This window comes from Zerene cesonia, chromosome 16, assembly GCF_012273895.1.
Source record: "Zerene cesonia ecotype Mississippi chromosome 16, Zerene_cesonia_1.1, whole genome shotgun sequence".
NCBI lineage: Eukaryota > Metazoa > Arthropoda > Insecta > Lepidoptera > Pieridae > Zerene > Zerene cesonia.
The window spans coordinates 6,955,370-6,977,550 of NC_052117.1; the positions used below are offsets into that span (position 1 = coordinate 6,955,370).

Sequence of the window (22,181 nt, forward strand, 5' to 3'; positions counted from 1 at the left end):
AACTTTTGTTTTCAATTTCTCTTTTGCGCTGCCCGCTTACAAGGGGAAAGGGATACGGAATGGATTGACGACTGGAATTAAGGAATGGACTGGGAAGGGAGAGGAAAAGTAAACAGGCTATCGGCTAACCCACTCACCGTACGAATGGATTGGGAGCCATTTAAGCCTATTTCTATAAAAGAAACATGATTATTTTTCCGAAGGCCGAAATTAAACCTCATACATATAAATTACCCAGTATTGAATAAAAAAATAAGTCTTAGTAAATTGCAATCATGTCAAACGTAAACATTCATTAGAAATTAAATTCTAAAGAAAAGAGAAGAATGTCTTTAGAGCCAGTTTCTCGCTTGCTTACTAGCTGTCTGTATTTATAAATATAATTACCTCATTTTCACATTTATTTCTTTGAATTCGCCTGAACCATATATAACAGTGGCCGCAGCAGTTGTTTGGAAAGAAAAAGCATTTTGTTTTACTATCTTAGAAATATATTTTTATTGGATTAAAATTTAACAATTCACTTTACAATAACGAGAGAATCTTTTTGGAGAAAAGCCTATTAAGGAAGATTTACTTGAGTAGAGCATTCAAGTATAAGCCAGTTCAAATCCATTTCCCTTAAAAATATCTTAATTGAAAATAAAGTGCATTTGTCAACATGTTTCTCTTGATTTTCTTGTAATGAGGTTAGTTTCATTCAATATTTGAACATAATTTGTAATTTTATTTTGCACTATCAAATTTCAACCTTATTCATTAAGGGATAAAAATTATAATCCATTATTTATAAAACGTATACGGACTTATTGCCTTATCGTAGGTCGTAATAGAAATGTTAAAACAAATATTACTTCAGCTATATATATAATATGTTCATAGCTTATATGGTTGTATAGATTTTTAAAGCAATTGTGTGATTTATTCTCAGTTTTATAATATGTATAAAAGTATGAAGTTCTAATATAATAAAATTTTATGTACGATCATAAATTATTATATTAATCTCTGCATTATAATATGTCTTACATAACAATGAAATCAAGTTTATGATGTGCAAGTTGCAAGTATGTATTAAAATATATTCAAAGTGTAAATTAGGCTTATAGGGCACCTAAAAAATTTATTTTTTATTCATATAGGTTCACTGGAACAAGAAAGCACTCTAAATTTCTTTTAAATCCTTTGCCTTTATACTTATAACTGCACTTGACTTTTACGTTCATCAAAATACGACGCTTCGTTATGCATTTACATTTATATGTTTATATTCAATGCACTATACATTAACATCAGTACATAACCGGCATTCGACGCGTTCACTCGCGTCGTATATATAGACCCGGGCAATAACCTTGATCAAGTGACCAGCACTTTTGTTTTCGTCATTGTTTGTTTACGTTGATTTTGTTTTCCTGATAGTTTAACAGTTATAGGGTGCTGTGCGGATTTTGTAGCATAGTGCAACGTGGATGCTAATATGACATAAATTTTAGGCAAGTCAATATGTGTCTGTTTACGCATTATAAGTTGAACTGTACCGTTACGATGATTAATTTTTTATAGTCACGAACAACTGTTTCAACATGTTGTTGTTGATAATGTCCAGTATCTTTAACGTTTATTATAAAAATTATATACTAAAAGATGTTATATTCATAAAAAATTTAACACATAAGTAAACGTACGTAGATGTCGCTGTACAGCAATAAGTGATATTTTATACATTTCTTAATAGGAATAAACATTCATATTCGTGTACCAATTTCGGGACGTTGTTTCGAGTCGATTTTTGGCACATAGTATACTGAAAAAAATGTTTTTTGTTTTATTTAAATCATTTTAAATAATTATAACAATTATTAACATCTTCCGGTAAATAAAAAATGATAAACCTTGAAATCTAAAAATAGCGGGTTTCGCAAGTTTGATTGTGTTAAAGCTTTACTTTATGTGTCGTTATTTGCGAATATCCAAGGTCACTTTTGTTAATAGGACGTAAACAGTAATTGCTACGAGTATTAAAAATTCTGGTCAAGTGTTAGTTCGTTCGAAGTAACTATACTTGAAAGTAAACGATATTTTCAATTTATAACTATATATCGATGTACGATTTTTATCGATTTAGCTTAATACCTTTGAAATTAATGAAAACAACTTCAAAATTGATGAAGTTTCGCATGAAATTACGGAACCTCATAAACAATATGTCATAAACGTATAAGTACTATGTAAGAACATGGTGGGAATATAAATTATAATTTTAAAAGCCGGATTTACGTCATTTTACATTTTCAACTGACATCATCAAAAGATGGCAATTTTCACGTTCCTAATTCGACTGTAATGTGAATCTTCGAACTTTCGACTACTTGAACCGACTTTGTTCTGTTTGTATTTGTCAGCTGGTGCCGTTTCCCATCTAAATTTGGACAAGTTTCGACAATTTGAAGGCGATTTGGTTTTTTGTTAAAAATAATAACTTCCTATAATACTAGATAAGCATATAACTGTTCATAATGTTCATAGAACATGTTCACTTGCATTTTTTTGTTTATACTTAAGTGATGATTAGAAAAAATGTTTATGACACTTTTATTCGCAAAGTAGGCGTCGATTCAAATTGTGGATCATGGCAAATAAATAAACTTATCATAAATGATACGTAGATTTCATTTGGAAAATGAGATTAGGTATAGAACATAGATTGGCCACAGATAATAATAATATAATAATATAATACCAACCATGGATTTAGCGTAGATGATAAATAATCATTTTATATGCGATTGTTTTAGCATATTTTTTTTTCTTTTACACAATAATTAATCTTCGTTTCATTATTATTATATAGTTAAAATAGTGATCTATGAATAGGCAATTGATTTTTCAAGAAATATAGAAACTGAATTTTCCTTTTACGTGATTTTTGGGGGATTGAATTGAATGATTTTTTGTTGTTTGATATTTTATATATACTTTATTGGAAAATCGTATATGTGGTACCATTCTATTTTTAAATTTTAGAAGTGGTTTTCGAAACACCTTCGAAATCAAAAAATCTGATTGTCCTTCGATTAAATTCATATACTGACGTATTTTTTCTAGAAATGAACCAACAAATTAAGATTTATAATTCTTTAGATTATAAGAGGATTGAAAGAAAATTTTGTACCAACAAGTAGGGGAAAAAGAAGCGGCGTCACTAACTAACAAGAATACGTAAGAATGTTATATAGTACATCGTTTTTGAACTGGAACTATAGATAAATATTTATATAATGCTCTAGTTTTAAAGGTTTACGATATATGTTAGTATATATTTTATGGTCGTATTTTGTTATTGATAGGAAAATATAAGTTGTAAGTGGCCAAGTAACTCATTTATCAATTAATTTATCACCTTACAGTTTGTTTTGAGCAGATAATAAACACATTCTCAGTTATAAACACATTCTCTTCAAATTACGACGTGCGATATGGAGAAGGTTCTACGCACTCTACAAAGGACTTTAATTAAATATAATAAGAGTTCAAAATGCTCCATTATGTGTGTGAGGCAGAATAGTGTTTGGACTAATGATGGAATAATTAAATCACCGTTTAAGGATATACAGATACCTAATTGTACGGTGTACGACTATGTATGGCAAAATTTGGAAAGATGGCCCGAACGGACAATGTCTGTAAGTATTATAGTATTTATTACATTAGCTTTCTGCCCGCGGCTTCGCTCGCGTCGACTAAAGCATTAAGTATATTTTCAAAGAAGTGTCACATTTTAAGCACTTTAGATACATATGCATTTGCTTTAGCAAGTAACATAATAAGAACGCTCTATTTCATTTAAAAATAATTATCTAATGACACCACATTCGCATATCTAATTACTAGCTGCGCCCTGCGGTTTCACCCGCATAAGTCCGTATCCCGTAGGAATATCGGGATAAAATTTGCCTATATGTTATTCCAGTTGTCTAGCTGTCTACGTACCAAATGTCATTGCAATCGGTTCAGTAGTTTTTGCGTGAAAGAGCAACAAACACACACACATCCTTACACACTTTCGCATTTATAATATTAGTAGGATAGGATGTATTCGCGAATTTATTTTTTTATCCCCCGGTTGCATGTATGGATAGCTTCCTCTAATAAAGGTATTTAATAATATAATGTAGCCTGTAAGTTGAACCTTATATTGGTCTATCACCATATACAATTGTGAAAAAATGTCTGCGCAGTGGTCTTTACGAGATTGAGCTACATTCAAAGAACAGTCAGAACAGATAAACAGAAAACAATTATATGTAATTTGTTTTACACTATTTAAATACAAACGTAATTTTTTATGTAAAATTAAATAAACACATTTTTGTCAGTATATCTGGTTTTGTGAATAAACTGATTTTAATTATTACCGTAGTTTTAAGGAGTAGTTTTATATATTTATACTAGACCGGTCGAACTTCGTACCGCCGCATAAATTATCTTTTACTTTGCCATATAAGTATAATGTGTTTCGCGAAGTTGATTTGTTAGATCTTCTTAAATAGCACTACACATATTTTCAATTTTCCAAAAATACACATATTGTATATTTTACTTTCGATTATTTTACATGAATCGAAAGAAAAAGAAATAACAATACATTTTCACCAGAACTAACATATTTATATGGTACTTAATACAGGCTTCGATACTTATTTTTGACGGTTTTTATGTTATGAATATTCTCAAGGACCTTGTTTATTCACGGTCTAATAATGGCTTCATAATACGATTAACTTCATTTACAATAATTATACCCACTGCGAGTAGGTTCATTGCTAAATTTATAAAAGATATTTAACTTTTTCTCCTAAATCCGTTATTCACGTAAAATACTAGAGCACTCTACATTATTTGGAACTATACATTATGTATTTAAGTATTATATATTTAAGTATTATAATATGTATGTCGGTATAACTACAGGTAATTTTTGACGTTTATCTTATTTAAAAGTTGTGTAATAACGCTCATTAGAATAACGGACCTGTTAAAATCTAATGTTATGATCGGGAATCAATTCGAACATGCGGGACGAATAGTGTTTTAGATTAGTTAAAACATAAATCTGTATGTTTATTAATTAACAAATAACGAATTAAATGCCAACTAATAATCACTAAACGTGAAAATCTCCAGCTTGTTTTTTTAAATTCAACTCAGGCGTATTTCATTGTTTAATCTTACTAAATTAATTATTTAGTTGACAAGGAAAAATAACATGAAACTTTTATAGTCATGCAAGTAAAAGAGATAATATTATTTGCACGGTTTTTTATACAATCGTGCGTTGCTGTCCTTGTACTTGTTTAATTTTGTTGCACAAAACATAAATATCTATATAACCTGAATATCAGAAAGCCGTTCTTTATGCGGCTATCTGAGCTGGCGGTTCGCCTGATAGTAGAAGTAGGGCCGCTGCAAATGGCTAAAGGATAAATAAAGGACTGACGATGAGAATAAAGGAATAGACTGGGAAGCGTGAGGAAAGAGATACAGGGTCAGCTGTAATGTTTATGTTTATCATGAAATATAACATATCGGGAAATTCGGGGACGGTAAATCGATCTAGTTAGGATTCATTTTTTAAAATGTCAAATGTTACAGTGTCAAGCTTGGTCATCCATAAATAATAATATAGTTCAAACCACACTACTGTCTAGCTATTATCACTGTATTGACCAATATAAATATAAATATTTATTATTTTATATTGGTTAGATACGTCAATGGCTAATGAGATTAGACAAACAAATATTAAAACTTGCCATTAATGATCGAAGTAAATGAGTTTTAAATGTGAATCAAATATTTTGACATAAAAAGAGTCACGTATGTTTTGGAGAAAATTAATTATCTTTTAATCGACAACTAGCTGCTCCCCGGCCTCGCCCCTGGTACATACATATATATACATATCAATCAGTGGAGCTGCAGCTTCCTAATGATGAATGAATTTTTGAAATCGCTCCAGTGTGAAAACAGTACAAGTATGTTTACTTGTACATACAAATCTTTACAATAAAAAAATTTCCTGGAATACTAAATTCCAGGAAATTTTTCACTTTCAATTTTTTTTTTTTTTAGTTCGAACCAATAATACTTCTATACTGTAGGAGTTATTGTAGTAATGTTAAACAAAATATATAAAATTGTAAGCATTACACAGATTAGATAAATCCTTTACATAAAGCAGACATTATAAAAATATTTGTGCTATCTGCAAAGTTCTTTCCATAATATAAGATAAAGTAGTATGATTTAAAAGTATTGACTCTTGATCTGATTACGAAATAATGTAAACAGGTTTGCATTTGTACGTCTTGCAGTTAAAAACTATTTAACTACTTTTACATTGTCATGGATTCTTTCCCATATCACTAAGGACTCGGTACATTTTTCTCGTCTAATTATCACGGTTCAAGAGCTACAGTCTGGGCGGACAGACAGACAGACAGACAAGCACACGGAAAGCGAAGTCTTAGAATTAGGGTCCCGTTTTACTCTTTAGCACCAAATCATTATCTTATGTGTAATTAATTATTCTAGGTTTGCGCCATCACAGGTCGAGGCTACACTTACGAACAAGCGTTCAAACTGTCCAATGCTTTTGCGGCGAATCTAAGGAAAAAATTGAAAATCAGAAATGGGGACACCGTTGCCATTATGTTACCCAATGTGCCCGACTACCCCCTCGTCGCTCTGGGCATCTTGGAAGCGGGAGGTGTCATCACTACCATAAACCCGATTTATACGGCAAGTAAGTTAATGATCCTATGAACTTATTATATTTAACTAGCTTTTACCCGCGAATTCGCACGCGTTAAATTCGGAGTGGTATAATAGATGTTATTATACATAATAACCTTCCTCTTGAATTACTCTATCTATTAAAAAAACCCCATCAAAATCCGATGTATAGTTTAAAGAACTAACCATAGATACATACAAACGCGGGAAGCGACTTTGACTTTATTAACTATGTAGTGATTACTTTTCTTGTTTGTGACTAGAGTTTAGAGGTTGTTTCTTATTATTTTAAGCAGTAAGTATCATATGCGCTTATCTACGAGTTTTATTATGTTCAAATATTGAAAGATATTTGACAATAATGCCACACGGAACGTGATAAACTACGGTGTATATATATTAAATCTTTTCCAGATGAAGTCCACCGCTTGCTGCTAATGTCCGAAGCTAGAGCTATAGTAACATTGCCAGAACTGGTAGGAGTTATAAAAAATGCTTTTAAACTGGCCAACACTGAAATACCTCTCGTCGTTGTTAAGACGAATGGTGAATCAACCCCCGAGGGTACTATGGCGTTTAATGATCTCAGTGAAGATGTTCATGTGGATAAATCTTGTTTGAAGGAAGTTAGAAGGTCGCCGAATGATATTTGCTTTCTGCCATATTCAAGCGGTACGACAGGACTACCGAAAGGCGTTGAATTGACTAGTAAGAACATAACAGCTAATTGCGAACAAATTAACGAGCCGAAAATACAATTATACAACGAAACTACAGGTAAGGTTTGATCAAAATTCATCATCATCATCATCATCAGCCCATATATGTTCCCACTGCTGGGAGACAGGCCTCCTATGCCATAATCCACCACGCTGGCCAAGTGCGGGTTGTCAGATGTCACATGACGACGAACTTTTGATCCTTGGACATGCCGGTTTCCTCACGATGTTTTCCTTCACCGTTTTTAAGCAGTGTTATCCACATATGCAGATGAATTGAAAAATCAATTTATTTCCTGCATGCTCGCCGGGTTTCGAAACCCCACTTATCGAATTTGAAGTACGAGGATCTCACCACTGAGCCACCACTGCTTGATCAAAATTGTGTTACCTAAATTATTTAAAATGTATAGTTTGTTTTAGAAACACATTAACACTACGAAAGGAAATTGATGTATGCAATGTATTCCAAAATAGATAACGAAATAATCTATTTCTATAATTAGTTTCATATCTAATTAGGCTTCATATATTTCGATTATTTAGCAAGACTATAACTAAGTGAATTTAATTTAAAATGTTATTGAATTAAAATACGGTTGTGTATATTTTCTCTTCACTTAAGTGATAATATACGTTGAATAAGACGAAATCATTTGATAATTACGTTCAATACTGCAAAAAATATATAATAACATTATACAGCTATGCTCTTGCATAAGCGATAACATCCTAGTATTATCGCAGTATACATAATACGATAGTTTGCACTATAAAAATATATTTCGACCACGCGGAGCTGTGGGCAACAGCTAGTAGCTTATAAATGTTGATTAAATTAAAACTTATATATAAACATACTGTTTCAGCTACACACCAAGATTCGGTTATGTCGGTGCTACCGTTCTTCCATATTTATGCAGCTACAGTGTTGATGTTTCACAAAATGTCGCATGGTATAAAATTGGTGACGTTGCCGAAAATGAATCCAGACCACTTCATGAATGCGCTGGAGAAATATAAAACAAATCTTGTGTTTGTTGCACCGCCTCTAGGTAATTCAGATGTATTTAAGGATTATGCAATGTACATGTAATGGGAAACAATACATATAGTAGTTATTATGAAGCATACTAACACAACGGTAATAAACTGCGCTAGTATTGGATATGGTTATATTTTTGCCGGGCACGGAGCATTGTTTATAACGGTTTTATCCATATTAATATTATAAAGCTGAAGAGTTTGTGTGTTTGTTTGAACACACTAATCTCAGAAACGACTGGTCCGATTTGAAAAATTCTCTCAGGGTTAGATAGCCCATTTATTGAGGAAGGCTATAAGGTTATATAGTATGTACCACGGGCGAAATTGGGGCGGAACGAGTAACGAGTGTTATTGGTGACATAAGTTTTTATACATATGTAAAAAAACGTTATGTGAATTCAGGCACTTTTATCTATATTTGTGATAATAAATGTTATTTGTTTTCTAATAACCGATAACATCGATGGAAATAAATAATAAATTATCTATTGACTGCGCTAATCGCGTTTTCACACAGTATTCGTTAATATGCATGAAGCGTTCTCATGTTATCTGTCTGGTATTTTTTGCCACGTACTAAATCATTTGCAAACAATGATGAGCGTGGTTTTATACTCCTAGAACTTTTATTAAGTTTATATAACGTCAATATGTCTACGTTATGCACGTTTTGATGCAATGTTTACTTATTTTTTTTACCATACCTATTAGGGTTTAAAAGATTTTTATGCCACACCAGGATTAGAATCGAAATCCAACAATAATATTACTTTCAACCTATTTTTGTGTTTTGTGTTTCCTTATTATTATTATTGAATTTCATAAAACGTTTTTTTTTAATGTCACCTTCAGCAATGGAGCTGGTGGGTCGCCTGGTGGTAAGCACTATCACCGCCCATGAACATTTGGGAGGCGTAATGTCGTTTGCAGACCTTACGCCTCTCCTAATGGATTGCCGACTTCAAATTGGAAAGGGATTAGGAAAGTATTGATTAGAGGAATAAAGGAAAGGAATGGGAACGTAAGGCAAGGGATATGGGCCTCCGGCTCCCTCACTCACCGAACGAAACACAGCAGTATGCTATTTCACGCCGGTCTTCTGTGGGGGTGTGGTATCTCCCCGGTGCGAGCTGGCCCAATTCGTGCCGAAGCGTGCTCGACTACCACAATAGAGTTATGAAAACTATACGTTCGGGCATTATGAAAACTAGAAAGCATGAAACGAATTCTAATGATTGTTTCATAAAATGTTTTTTCATCAGCACATAAAGTCAAGATAAATGAACATTAAATCTTTCTAATACTTTGTGATATTATTCCTTCACTTAACATATAATATTATTGCTAATTTATTTAACGTTTAAAACAAAATTTTCAGTACAACTCATGGCAACTCACCCAGCCGCGTCTCCAAAAACGTATCGTCACTTGCAAATGGTGATAAACGGTGCAGCACCAATGGCGTCTACTGATGCTGAACGGTTCTTGAATAAAGTTCAGGTATTATTTATGATTATAATTATTACGCTTTTTGAAAAAAGATACTCTGTTAGGAACGCGACAGGGTTGCAATTGCAAATACATATTGTATATTCTTGATAGAATTGAAACTTCTTAAAACAACAGCTCATTTTCCGTTATTTCTAATTTATATGATCTTTCTTTTAGCTTATGTAACAAATGTACCTAAAAATGGCATGCGCTTAAAAGTGTACTGTGTGTTTGCAGTTTAAAAGTTACAAACTCTCATTTTTATAATATAATATGAATAAACTATACTATATTAATATACTTTACTATATCTGTCAAGTAACTTAAATACATTCTAGATATAAAAAGAACATTGTCCCAACAGTAGCAGTTAAAATGATTGTTTTAAAATTATGCTGCTAAATTAACTGCTATGACTATGGACATCGCTTAATAAGCATGGCTAATATGATTCATTGTATGAATAGATTAGATGATATCGGGGAATTACTACCTTGGTCTAGTGATACTGTGTTATCTAAAAGGAAAATCTATCTATCCAATAATAATAACAGAAATACAATGATGGGTTTCTCATCTAGACGTACAACTATAATGTTGTTTGAGAAATATTTCATTCATATTCTTAAGAATCCATCTCATTGTCTTTTAAAATACTTAACGGTCTATAACTCATTTTATTTTATGACAGACTCAGAATCAACTGAGTTCAGACTTCGCCACATAAATAGGCTAAATTAATTTTGTCTCTGTATCATATTTTGTACTACGTCTGTCTTTTAAATACTCGTATGATTCTGACACTGAGTCAATCTTAACATTAATTTAATTTCTAAGTCTACGCAATGTTGCAATGAGGAACTCGGTAGTTATGTGCCTTTATGTGCAGTTTAAAAACCTGCCAAATCTGCATATGTATATTCTCTGATTAATCTAAATGTCGTAATTTCAGCGCAAAATTCGATTCAACCAAGGCTACGGTTTGACCGAAACATCTCCCGTAGTATGCGTGGCTCCAATAGACTCGGATGACTACAGCGCTGTTGGCCCTCCCGTGCCCAGCACTCAGCTGAAAATAGTCGGTGGTGATATGGAGCCTTTAGGACCTAATCAGGTAAATAGATAGATGCAGAACACACTGAATAAATGTAAAGGAATAAATACGGTACGGTACGATATGGGCTTACAATTCTAAGTTAAAAAAAGTGCAGTCACGTCACCCTTGTTGGTAGGGAACAGATGTAATGTACATGTGTTTCACTGATTATTTACGTAATATTCTATAACACACATACACAGCCTTTGATATCCTACTGGATATCGAAGGCTGTGTGACATAGAAGCGATCAGCTTTTTGTGTCCAGAGTACCCAGGTTCTTTTTATTCTACGCTCAACCAATAATTAGTTTACAAAGGATCAATAGATGGATGTATGCGTAACAGAAAATATTCATAGTATGGAAAAATGTATGGGCTTACAATTCCAAATGGTGTTAAAATTTCGTATTCACAAAAATAGTGTACACTGATGAAATTCACTGAATCGCTATTTTTTACCTTGGACATTGCAAAATTTTGGCCTCGTAATAATAATTGATAACTTAACTTTGAATTTAATAAAATATTAGGTAATCAACGTACCAAAATTATTTGAAATTATTCATGAAATATTAACAGATTTAAATGATCCATTCCAGACTGGTGAACTACTAGTCCGAGGACCTCAAGTGATGAAGGGATACAGGAACAACCCCGAAGCCAATTCTGAGGCGTTTGCTGACGGTTGGTTCCTCACTGGAGACATGGCAGTCGCTGATGAAAATGGGGTTGTTAAAATTGTTGATCGAATCAAGGAACTTATAAAGGTGAACAATTATCAATTTTGAGAGACAGTAAGAAGTTTATTAGATTTTTTATATTATTTCATCATCATCAGCCCATATATGTTCCCACTGCTGGGACACAGGCCTCCTATGAGGGGTTCAGGCCATAATCCACCACGCTGGCCAAGTGCGGGTTGGCAGATATCACATGTCGCCGAACTTTTTTGAATCTTTGACATGCTGGTTTCATCACGATGTTTTCCTTCACCGTTTTAAGTAGTGGTGATGTTGTCCACATGTGCAGATAAATTAAAAAATCAATTTATTTCCTGCACGCTCGCCCGGTCTCGAACCCCGACTTATCGATTGTGAAGTCCGAGGTTCTCACCACTGAGCCACCACTGCTACTACTGCTTTATATTAGTTACAGGAACGGAACGGGACAGTATGTCGTCAAAAGATGTTCACATAATGAAATATAGTCGTAATAATGAAATATTCCAATTACTTAATTGAAAATTTGGAAAACATTGAATTAAAATATGTTTGTTTTAGAAATAGTTCTTAGTCTAGAGAAATTACTCTTCATACTATTAATATTAGAACTATATAATATAACTATTAGACCGTTTTCTGAAGAACTTTCGAGAGTTCATAACTATCATTCTATATCAGGTAAAAGGATTCCAAGTGCCGCCAGCAGAATTAGAAGCAGTCTTACGAGATCACCCATCCGTCAAAGATGCAGCAGTTATTGGAGTTCCTCATCCCACCAAAGGAGAATCTCCCAGAGCATTCGTAGTTCCGAAAGAAGGAGCTAAATCTGATATTAAAGATATAAGCGATTTCGTTAATGAAAAAGTTGCTTCGTTTAAACGTATAGATGACATTATGTTTGTTGATTGTATCCCGAAGTCTGCGGCGGGGAAGATACTTAAGAAGGAGTTGAAGGCGAAATATTGTTAGGTTGTGTACAATTGTTTGTTTTTGGGTAATGCTGACAAATGTTTGATTTTTGGGTACGGATGTTGGATGGGATAGGGTCATCATGAATGTCATTAAGTGTTTTGTTATTAGAGACACGGGAAGACAAAAGAGAGAAATTTGGCTTAAATGGAATTTAAAATAGATTGGCTAGTTGGTCAGGTGCGTGTTGGAAAATTTTATTTATGTAAACTCAAACCATTTGGCCCTGGCACATTTACCATAGCAATGTTTCCTTTTGTTTGTTCTAATTGTTTTACGTTTATTGTATATTCGTCTCGTCTCGAACCGAGGAAATTTTCATTGATTTCAGAAGACACGATTTCTGAGCCATGGGTGTATGGTATATATAATCTTAATATATATAAATTACGTGTCACGTTGTTTGTCCGCGATGGACACCAAAACTACTCGACCGTTTTTAATCAAATTGGCACACCATGTGCAGTTTGATCCAGTTTAAAAGATAGGATAGTTTATATTATTACAATTACGATAAACGACTACCCGGGCAAAGCCGGGGCATGCAGCTAGTATACTGTAGATATAATAAGATGACAGCTCATAATATGCAATTTGAATAACGTATGCATGCAATGGATTATTTTGTTTGGTAAATCCAAGGTGATACTAATTTGTAATTTACCTGTTTTTATATACAATTTTTTTATTAATTTGACGCAGTTTGCGATTATTATTTTAAGGAAGACAAAAATTAATATTGAATTCACATTTGCAAAATTAATATTGAATTATTAATCTATAAAAAAATTTACAATTTCTTTAAAACATGGCGTGTAAAAATTAAATATAATATTTTATAATGAGAAAATTGACATATATATTCTAAGCATTTATTAAAATGATATTTACTCAAATGCGTATAAAAAACTAAGGAAACAATAGGTAATTGATTCAATAGATATGATTATTTTATATGATAAAAACTTAAATTATATATAATAAAAATGTTCCGAATGTTGTATTAATCTGTTGATAAATTTGTAATGATGAGTCATTATATACACGTGTATTTAATAAATTTGTACATAACATATTATTTAGGGTCAAATATATTCTTTAGACAATATAATTATTTTTAACAAAAATCACCTAGACAATAACAACCATACCTCCTTTTTTAGAAGTCAGTTGAAAAGACAGAACAAACACGGTTTCACATTGTATTATAGTGTTATTTGTTTTGTATAAGATGTAAAAAGTATAAGACATTAAAAAAAAAATTACTAATTTTAATCGCATTTATACTACAATTTGATAACTAAAGAAAAAAATCTTTAAAAATGATGATATTCAAATGTATAAGATAAGTATAAATGGAAATGTATGTACAATTAAATCATAATGAGAAGGCTGTTTTTGTATCTTACATAATGTATATAATAATGAATAATTAAGATATCTACACATGTAACGTTTACAATAAAATCATTACACATATTTTTGGTTTGCTTCATTGTCTATATTGTTTGATATAGGCAATGTTATTGTTATAAAAACGAAACCGATGACTAGCAAGGTCATAACTATGAAACATAACATATTTATTGACTATTTGCCTGTCTGTCCCTTCTTCACGTCTAAACCATCGAGCCTAATTTGATGCAATTTAGTACATATGTAGTTTGAGACCCGAGGGTACAGTTATTATAACAGGAATACCACAGGAACGAAAGTATCCGTGTTTTAATACTTTTGTATTTTTCTTTAATGACACGGGCAAAGCAGCGGGAAGAAAACTAGTGTTAGATAAACAGATCGAATTTGATATACTCATGTATATCAGTCTCTAGTAATTAAAAAAATATATTTAAAAAGCAACACAGTAAGCTATGCCTTTTACAGAATCGTAAACCATATAGTAATATTAAAGTAAAAATGAGTATAGATAAAAAGGCTTCAAACGGTATATTATTTCAATTTCTGATAATACTTCTTTTTATGGCAGAGCCAGCAAAGGGACAGGTGGGACACTAGCGGTGGTTACAGGTGCTTTGTCGGATTTTAAGTTTTTAAAGGCCCAAAGCCACAATTGATTTATCACCTTTATCCATTCAGTATTATTAGCTATTCGATACAAACATTTGATCATATCAATTCAGTCCGGTCAATTTTGATAATCAAGGTTTCAAAAATGGTATTGGTAGGATCGTTCATTACACTATTATAAAAGAAACGTGAAAAGTTCTCATCTATTCAGCACGTGCAAAAAAAATTACGCGGGATCAAATGTCACAAAATGGGATTTTTCGCGATTTTCAGCCAAACGATAAGTTTTATCATAAAATTAACTTAAATAGAATTTCTAGATTAGATAATTATCTGTAAAATGTCTTAATATATTTATTCCCTAAGAGCCACCGCTATTTTTAAATTACATTTTAAAAATACCGTTTTTAATGAATCGCCTCCCATGCTATATCGATTTCAATTCAGGATATTACTTCATATTATGCTTATGTAATGATAAGAAAATATAAATATATAATAAATAAGTCATATGATATGGCAATTATCGAATGATAATAGTATAAATACGATAATACTGATAGAGAAAAGTAGCTCTGAGGTAATAAAGGGGCAATACATATTAGCTACTTACTCATATATATTTTACAATTACTCAGATCGATTATTTCACCAACTTCCTACTTTTAAAACAAAATAAAAAATGAGCTGAATAATCAGACATTTTGTAAAAAACGTACATAAGCAGCATAAAATTTTTTATGAGGATTTTGGTTTAATAGACCACGTAGCAGATTTTTTTAGAAAATTATATTTAAGGAGGAAAAAAAACCGCAACCAGTTTCTCGAATAATATTATTATCTATCATTTGTACGGATAACACAAGTATTTTGTTTTATACTGAATAATTTTTGAGAGCGTAGAGCGAGCGAGCGAGCGAGTAAAAAAAAAAGCATTTGACCATTGCTTGTCTAGATTTTGAAGTTCTATAGAATTAAGGTGAACTATTACCTAACAATTGTTTTTGCTCACTTGAAAATTTGTAGAATATCTGTGTTTCCCGACGAGTACCTACAATCTAGGAACTTCTAGGAATGAAGCACGTTTCCCTAGAAGTTATTGTTAGGTATCTTAGCGTGGTTAGAAGAGGATGTGGTCAAGCACTTCTCTATCGTCCGTTGAAAACAAACTGAAACCAAAGTTACATAGGAACTGTTTCTCTGAAAATCTAACTAGGTGAAGATATATAACATCGCGATGCGACCAGCTAGTAGGGTCATAATTAGTATAAGCAAAACATTCTGGGGCGTCATTAAATACTCAATATTATAAGGTCGACTCCTTTTTTTAAGTGATAAAATGTTCCATACATACCCAGGGCTCCCGGTGAAGGAGCTGATGGTAATGTCGGTTTCCTACCGTCTAAATCCCCACTGTGTTCCATCGAGCCGCTTTAGTGAGGGGGCCTCGGGAGCCGGTTACAATTCAACCGCGACCAATGTCTATCTATTACTCTAACAAAAGATACTAAGTACCAAACCGGCACAAATGGTCTCGCAATCTGTTTATACATAACATATTATGATGAAATAGAATTTGTGGATCGTTGTTTTCAATGTTAACATTTAAAACAAGTTGATAGGTAAGTGTTTGTCGGTGGTGGGTTTAATGAAAATTACTCAGCGGTTTTGGTATCACAAAGAAACGAATTCTAAATTATAGCTATAATTTCCATAAGATCTGCGCCATATGATTTGATATATGATAATTATTTTAACATTCACTTTAAGATTCTTAATTTACATTGATGATTACATTTCATTTATATTAAAATTAAAGTCATTAAAACAATAATAACCAAATATGAATGTAATGTTGTGTTTTGATTTTTGATAATGCTGTGTTGTAATGATAACATAATAAGATGATAATGAGTTGTGTATGACCTTGCTAGTAAAGCAGTTGATACACCAAGCTATAATAAAAAATAAATGATATACCTATTGAGGTGAACTTATTACTTATTTGTGAAGAAATATTAATTTTCAGAAATAGAGATTCGTTTGTAATCGTATCGATTGTAAAATAGTCAATTATTTATTAAAATTAGGAGCAAAACAGCTGCTTAGTTATTTTACGTCATACGGTTCGTCGATTTTTTCACGGTGTTTGTGAATATCAAATATTTTTTATATTTATAAAAATCATTTCAGAATATCTACCACTAACATCACCCATGCACACGATTTTCAAGTTTCTGCTTTAAGATTTTGTTCAATTGTTTCGGTGTTTGATAACTGATTGCTTTGTTTTATTTGACTGATGTTTCTATATGAAGTGCTCAACCTTGCATAAGGCTCTGTTACTTTCAACATTCAGTGTTATTTTTAAAACAATTTTTATATCCTATTGTGCCACTATCTTTATTGAATATTTTCGAGGTTTATTTTTTATTTACACCGTAGCGTAACAAAAGTTCATTCGACAATATTAAAGTATTATATAATAGCACGACTCATAATGCGAACCATTTGGGCAGGTTTATGGTAGATATCCTGCCGAAAAATTTAGCAACCATTACTGCAACTATTTAATTAATTCTCCAATCCTCGATATCTTCTCAATCTACCTATCAATGTACAGTTAATGGATATTAATTCTGTCACTGGTAAAAAAATATTCATGATAACATAACCGCAAAAAAGCACGTCAATCAACTCTTTTATTAGCTTAAGATCTACTATGAGCAAATTGGTATTCAAAATGTTCATCTTTTTTAGCGCAACATAATGACGAACAAAATAAAATAACAAATGTTTTGTAATTTGTTATAGATTCGTGTTCTATTAGATTTTCCAATAATTTTACAATACAATATTTAATATGAATATAGACAGGTAAAACTACATGTTTCGAAGCGTTCAATGAAATGTTTATCATCCAAAGAGTTTATTTATAATTTTTTCGTCTTTTAATTAAATAATATAATTACGATAACACATATAGTACTCGTATATCATATGTACATATCATTTCGAAGTCGAATTCAACCATTGTCCCCACCAGAGCTGTATTGGTTCAGTGCGGTGTAAAAAAACTGCTCGCCAGGTATAATCCAACAGACTTATGCGATAGTACCATACCGGGCGCGGGCCTTCAGCCGACGTAGCATGTAAACGACCCATTATTTTTGCGTATTTAAAATAAATAATAATAATGTTTAGGCGCTTGGAAACGAGTATTGGCAATGGAGTGTTGTGTTATTTTAGAAGAAGCCACGTTTGGACGAAGGGGAATGTTGTTGTATCGCCGTTCCGTGATGTTAGCATACCGGAGGTTACATTGCCGGAGTATGTTTGGAATAAATTGATCAAATGGTCGGATAAAATAGCCGTGGTACGTTATTTATTAATTTTATATAAATATTATATGTAATATATTTATATTGTTAAAGTTTCATTGTTTATGTAGTGTAGATTTATTAGTACCGGTTGTGGTTGCATTTTTACAAATATAAATTACAAGCTTTCCGCCCGAAGATTCGCCTGCGTAGACAAAAAAATGATAGGCTGTACGGGATTATACCCGCCTAGACCCGTTCCCATGGTATTCCGGGATAAAAACTGTCCCAAGTAATTCCTCGGGTCTCAAACTATCTTTGTTCCGAATTTCACTCGAAACAGTTCAGTGATTTAACCGTAAAGAAGAATCAGACAGACAGAGTTACTTTCACAACTAGTTAATTAGTAGGGATTAATCAAACGCATACATAGACCGTTAAAACGGAGCGCGATACAAAAGGTTTTTTGGAGTTTAATAAAAAAAAAAAATGAGAAACATTTGTCAGTTTGTCCATTAAGTACAAATAAAATTTTTGTTCTTTTAGAAATTGGTGATGATGATGATTGACAATGAAAAATACACACACACTGTATGCTGACACAAGAAAAAAATCTTAATATAATAGAAAATAATTATAATTCATAAATAACATATCATATGTAAACGCATGGAAAATGTTATCTGTCAAAAGCTAATGTTGTTATTTAGATTTACAACAGGTTAAAAAACTTAACGATAAAGATATAACAGAGTTATTAAGAATCATGACTGGAAGTAATGATTAGGTGTTGAGTTTATATCTTATGTTACGAAATATTATTAAATAATGTTTCGATAGGTTATCAAAATCCTTTTATTAATGCACATAATGATTTGTATTATTAAAATCCGCCGTAAATCAAAAGCTTTTGTTTAAGATATGTTTTTGATAAGTTGGTCAATAATAATGAAGTAAAAATGTATCAGCTGTTTATTAAAATACGATTTATTTAAAGATACAAATAGGTTGAAGCTAAAGTTAAACCGTGTTAAAATGAATCAATTCAAAAGCATTAAAACAATAAAAAAAATACTCAGAAAGTTTTTATATTTATATGCATTGTGTAGCTGAGTTATAGCTACCCTTAGCTAGCAATTTGCTGCAACCAGGTAGAAGGATATGGGTACAAAAAGTTATTTGTAGATTTTGGTTTTTAAGGAAGCGGCAGTAGATGAATGGACAAACATGTTTACGGCAATTTTTAATTCCGTGATATTCATTATGTATAGTAGAGTCACAGAAGTTTTATATAAATATAGAGGTCAGTATGGCATCTGTATGGATGTAGAATATAGTCCGAAATATTTTGTTCAAATTTAAGTTTGAAGTTATTTAATAACCATCTTCAGTGCTCATAGAGTCCCTATATGCCATAAAATATACAATTCTGTGTTTTTTTTTTTTTATTTGAGGCCAGAAACTACTGTCATTACTTCTCAATCAATATTCTTTTTTTAATTCTGTTTGATGTTTACGGTGGTACTTTATAAAGAGTTCATCGAATCACTTTCACCACGAGATATGTGCAGAGAAGGTTTTTTTGAACTGATTTCCCACGCAATGGTAGCAATGACTATCATCATCATATATCATCACATACACACGTCTTGTTAATGACGTGAATAGATTTTTATTGTTTCGCCAATTAGGGGAGAGTATAAGTAATTTTTAAAGTTACGTGTCATGAAATAAAGTTTAGGGCGTTTATTTAGATTCGTACACAATTAATTACACTTACAGATTCAAACGAGTTTTTATCCCACAATGGCTGGTCTGATTGTGATGATTTTAAATTTGTATTGCATTTGAATTGGACCCTAGGATGTTGTGATTTAGGAATTCTAATTAAGATTCTCGAATAGGTTCTGGATATGACTTGTTTACTATGTATAAATATAATTAAAATTATTTTATACGTAACTTGCTCCATCTTATATATAAAATTCCCATGTCACAATTTTAGTAACTAAACTCCTCCGAAACGGCTGGACCGATTCTTATGAAATTTTTTGTGCATATTGGGTATGTCTGAGAATCAAAAAGAATGAATAAATGATAAGAGCAAGGCAGAATAGCGTTTGCCGGGTCGGCTAGTGATTCAATATATTTAGCTATTACCAGCAGTTTCTTTAACTTTCATCCCCTTTTTGTCCCCTTGTGAAGAGATTTTATCAAAAACCCTTTCATACTAGATACCTATACATTATAATGGCTATCTGTATGCCAAATATCAGCCTGGTTCAGTAGTTTGGGCTGTGCGTTGATAGATCAGTCGGTCAGTCACATAGTCATACATATTACGATGGACGCGGTAACCAATACAAAGTAGACAAACACATAACAGATTCACTCGTTTTCAATGTCTGCTGTGGTTTTTTTCTACAATTTACTACTTCCTTTCTACCACAACATGAAAATAGGCATTAAATTACATAATGGTTGATGGCCAATCGAGAGAATAATACACCTATCGTATTTGTTACATTGTTAGGTACTTTTGTATCTTTACAACTGCTATAATTCTGACATTGAAAGTTTTTGTAATCCATCATTAATTAATTTGAATTATATTACCAGTTCAGGACGTTGAGACCTTTGTTTCGTTGCGTATAAGTGGATGTCTTATGTTATTATCATGTCATAATACTTTGAACAATGACAATTTGTATCTTGATAAACTATTGAATTTATTTTTGTACGTTGGTCAGTTTGTCGGTTTCTTTTTTAAATTTGTCTTCAAAATTTTGGAAATGCATCACGTAGTGAGTTTTATCAGGACGTGTGTTTGATAAGAAATAAGAATCTAATTTAAAACTTGAAATTTAATTTAAATCGTGGTCTTTATGTTGGTTATTTTAATATCTAATAATTTTTCAGATAATTTATTTCGACAAAGTGCAATGATTACAGTTACGATAAAGTATATAGATTAGATTTTAACTGTTGAAAAATTGTGGAGGATATATTATTTTCGTTACCAATTTGTTTTCTTCAACAAACTCCTCTCAGGAAACGGTTGAAAAATTCTAATATTGATATGTACGTAATATAGAAAAAATGAACCACAAGCGAAGCCGGGCGGACCGCTAGTAAAATATAAATGAAAACATATATTTGATACAACTACTGTGAAGAGACAATTCAGATGAAATGCAATTTACAAATATTACAGATCCTAATAATATTATAAACGCAAAAGTTTGTAAGTTTTAATGGATAAATGTTTGTTACTTTTTCACGCAAAAAACTGTTGAATTTATTTAAAAAAACTTTACAATAATATAGCTTATACATCAAAATAAGACAAGAGTATATATAAATATATAGATGCCTGCTATTGCCCGTGAATTCATCAGCGGGTGAAAAGCGTCCGTAAAGCGAATCGCGAAAGACTTATTTAAATTTGTCAAGAATTTAAATTACAGTGTAAGGTTTTTTTCATATTTTTAGTTTTTCATCATTATTTTTTAAGCAATGCGGAGTTACAGAGAGGAAGTATACATACGCACAGCTCTATAAGCATTCGCAAATATTGGGAGCACATTTGAGAAAAAACTTCGGTCTCAAAGATGGCGACACTGTTGCTATTATGATGCCAAACTTGCCAGAATACCCGACCACTATTTTTGGTATTCTGTCTGCGGGTGGAGTTGTGACGACATTGAATCCTATTTATACACCGTGTAAGTCCATTTTAATATATACTTTTGTAATGTATCGTCGCATAAAATTAATCCGTATAATCCTTTATTTTTTTGCATTGTCATCTTATATATCGCCATGTATGTAATAGATACAATTGAAGGTTATTAAATAATTATTATTAATATTTATTCATGAACATTTATTTAAATAATAATCTACACTGATATTATACTTGGCTTCGTCCTTCGAGATTAGCATATAGCATAGCACTTGTAGTACCGCGCAGCGATCGCCATTCCTTG

At 31.9% G+C, this 22,181-nt stretch overlaps 2 protein-coding genes across 2 annotated transcripts in view; both read left to right on the forward strand.

Annotated features, from left to right (window-relative positions):
* Positions 1-1,300: 1,300 nt before the first annotated feature.
* Positions 1,301-13,318, forward strand: LOC119832798 (4-coumarate--CoA ligase 1-like). The gene is made up of 9 exons (XM_038356560.1): positions 1,301-1,496; positions 3,411-3,686; positions 6,598-6,808; positions 7,213-7,575; positions 8,387-8,572; positions 9,943-10,064; positions 11,008-11,169; positions 11,753-11,920; positions 12,554-13,318. The coding sequence occupies exons 2-9, from the start codon at positions 3,480-3,482 to the stop codon at positions 12,842-12,844; spliced, it is 1,710 nt and encodes a 569-aa protein (XP_038212488.1). The 5' UTR covers positions 1,301-1,496; positions 3,411-3,479; the 3' UTR covers positions 12,845-13,318.
* Positions 13,319-17,997: 4,679 nt separating this feature from the next.
* LOC119833116 (4-coumarate--CoA ligase 2-like) overlaps positions 17,998-22,181 on the forward strand; it is a 16,476-nt gene continuing 12,292 nt past the window's right edge. The window contains exons 1-2 of the mRNA XM_038357002.1: positions 17,998-18,248; positions 21,707-21,917. Coding sequence (XP_038212930.1) covers positions 18,069-18,248; positions 21,707-21,917 — 391 coding nt within the window. The 5' untranslated portion in view covers positions 17,998-18,068. The remainder of the gene's footprint in view (positions 18,249-21,706; positions 21,918-22,181) is intronic.

Coding starts and splice junctions, on each gene's coding strand:
- LOC119832798 (XM_038356560.1), top strand. CDS start 3,480: ATGGAGAAGGTTCTACGCACTCTACAAAGGACTTTAATTAAATATAAT. Junction 8,573..9,942: donor GTTTGTTGCACCGCCTCTAG/GTAATTCAGATG, acceptor CAAAATTTTCAG/TACAACTCATGGCAACTCAC. Junction 11,170..11,752: donor AGCCTTTAGGACCTAATCAG/GTAAATAGATAG, acceptor GATCCATTCCAG/ACTGGTGAACTACTAGTCCG.